The 2,500-nt window shown below is 40.8% G+C and overlaps 1 protein-coding gene and 1 long non-coding RNA gene across 2 annotated transcripts in view; one reads left to right on the plus strand and one right to left on the minus strand.

Moving 5' to 3' along the window:
- Positions 1-506, plus strand: part of LOC138014075 (uncharacterized) — a 660-nt gene extending 154 nt beyond the window's left edge. Inside the window, exon 1 of the mRNA XM_068861104.1 lies at positions 1-506. This exon is cut by the window's left edge and continues 154 nt beyond it. Coding sequence (XP_068717205.1) covers positions 1-506 — 506 coding nt within the window.
- Positions 507-799: 293 nt separating this feature from the next.
- Positions 800-2,500, minus strand: part of LOC138060346 (uncharacterized) — a 5,062-nt gene continuing 3,361 nt past the window's right edge. The window contains exon 3 of the long non-coding RNA XR_011134331.1: positions 800-996. This is a non-coding gene — a long non-coding RNA (uncharacterized lncRNA). The remainder of the gene's footprint in view (positions 997-2,500) is intronic.

Consider the following 2,500-nt stretch of genomic DNA (forward strand, 5'->3'; position numbering starts at 1 on the left):
GATTTGATGATTATGACGAGGCAACACACCCTGAGGTGCGGGATCGGGATGCTGAGAGAAAGCAGAGGGGCGCAGATTATGTTGACAAGAGACACAATGCAGCTGATAAGCCGAATGTACAGGAGGGAGAGTTGGTGCTGCTTGAGAAACGGAAAGAGACAAAGCTCTCAACAAGTTATGAGAAGGAGCCTTATGAGGTGATTAAACGTCATGGAGACCAAATCAAGTTAAAATCATCACAAGGGGCAGTGTATAAGAGAAACATCCAGCATGTCAAGCGATTTGTGGACCCAGCTACTGATCCAGTGGAACCAGGCTCTTCAGACCCGGTAGTAAGCGGTGTTCCTGAGCAGCCCTCTGGGCAGGAAATCGTGCCCAATCTAACAGTGGAGGCAAGTGCTACTCCAGTCAAGGAGCAAAGCCCAGTTCAGGCCGAGCCTTTACCAAGGAGGTCAGGGAGAGTCACTCGACCCCCCGAAAGACTAAAAGATTATGTCACCCTGTAGCTGTGACAGTGACTTTGCAGTGACTGAAGTAATCTAAGTAATGTTGTGTTTTTACTAGTTTTCAGCATATCATAAAGGACATTAGTCATACTTATTGTTGTAATAAGGTAGCGGGTTTGTAAGCGAAGGAAGAAGGAGAATGTAGTGTTTGTATGTACATCCGGGATCTCTCCAGCGCGGGAACCCGGTGACCGTGTGGGCATGGGACGAGTGATTGTGTAGGAACAATGTGAACTAGGCGAGTGTTTGATTATTGTTGCGATTAGCGTCGTTGTGATCTATAAGGACATTACAGGATCCCATACTGCTGAACAGTATTCGAGTAGTGGTCGAACCAGGGTCTTGAGGATTATTCTTAATTGTCACTTTCTTCCAAGTAAAGTATTATCGTTCATTTTGGACACTGAAAGCTTGATAGAGATCATGGGAAATGAACATATTTCTTTTAAAAGCAGATCAATCCCAATGTCTGGACTCACAGGACTCGAACCTGGAAACGTGTAATGAAATGCAACAAGAAAATTAGGGGTAACCACGCATTTTTCAAAGATAATTAATCAACAATATTTGTAACGTATTTGCGCTACGTTCAATTATTCTATTGCACTGGTGGCTGCGATGCAACTAGCATCCCATCCAGGGGGGAGTAGAAATATTCCTTGTTGCTTCAATTATGCTACAGAAACCAGGGATAAGTAAGTGCCAGCCTGGTGGGCCTTCTAGGCTCCTAGCGGACTTTAGCTTTACCTTACTTGTGGCTGCAAAAATAAATTGCAAAAGAAAAGTGACACCGATTTCAGCGGCCGCTTGTGATCAAAGTTACCTTGCATGTTACCACAACCAGCCCAAGCTCGGTTAGTATTATAAGAACCATAAAAAAGAGTGGCAAGAAACTTCTCAAACTCATTTATAATTCAAAAGTCAAAAAACAAAAGAAGTTTGGATATGTGGTCTTAATTAAGTTATTATATAATTATAATTAATTATGTTAAACATAAAGTTCTACCAACTTTGACCCCAAGCATCTACTTGCCAATGAAAGAGTGTTTCACCAGATATCCAAACACCAAGAAGTGAGTTTTTAAAACCGATTTCGAGGTGTTTGATTATTCGATGAAACACTCCTTCTTGTGTTTGATATATTACCGGTACATCCAAATCTCAGCCACAAGTTCTTACTGACAGTAAAAGTTGAATTACAGCATCCCTTGATAATGAAAAATGAAAGTGAACTTATTTCAGTGTCAACTTTATTTGCCACTGAAACACTACTTGGGGACAATGTACAAAAATCAAATCAACTGTTATCGAATTGCAGGTTGGGTTTTGAGGACAGAGGAAACCTGAGTACCCAGAGAAAAACTTGTCAAAGCAGAGTTGAGAACCAACAAACTCAACCCACATGTGACTCAGAGTCTAGGAAAGGAACGTGGGCTATGTTGGTGGGAGGTTAGTGGTCTGCTCTCACCACTGCGCAATCCCTCTCCCCTTGATAAACCCTGATTTTCTCCCAACGAACATTATTTTTAATAGGAAATCGTTACATGATAAAATGTAAGAAAATGAGGGCCGTCACAAGGTATCACACACCAAGGGCATTACTAAACCACAAAACACTGAAACACCGAAACAGCAAAACGAAGCACCAAAGCAACATGCATGACCCTACCATTCATTGAATACTAACCGACAAAGGTTGGATTTGAGATTAAATGTCGTTTTAGGCCTAATTAGACCTAAAATGTTATTGCTCCTAATTCATTAAGATTAAGATTAGGATTCAGATTAAGACTGAGATTAGGAGCAATAATCTTTTAGGCCTCAAAATGATATTTAATCTCAAATCAACCTTTGTCGGTTAGCATTCAATGTATGGTGGGGTACATCATACATTGTGTTTTGGTGCTTCGTTTCACTGTTTCCGTGTTCTGTTGTATAGTAATGTCCACACACCAAGTAGGAGAAAAAGAACATTTTCATTACTTATTAATACT

This window comes from Montipora capricornis, chromosome 8 (assembly GCF_036669925.1).
Source record: "Montipora capricornis isolate CH-2021 chromosome 8, ASM3666992v2, whole genome shotgun sequence".
In the NCBI taxonomy this organism is placed as follows: domain Eukaryota; kingdom Metazoa; phylum Cnidaria; class Anthozoa; order Scleractinia; family Acroporidae; genus Montipora; species Montipora capricornis.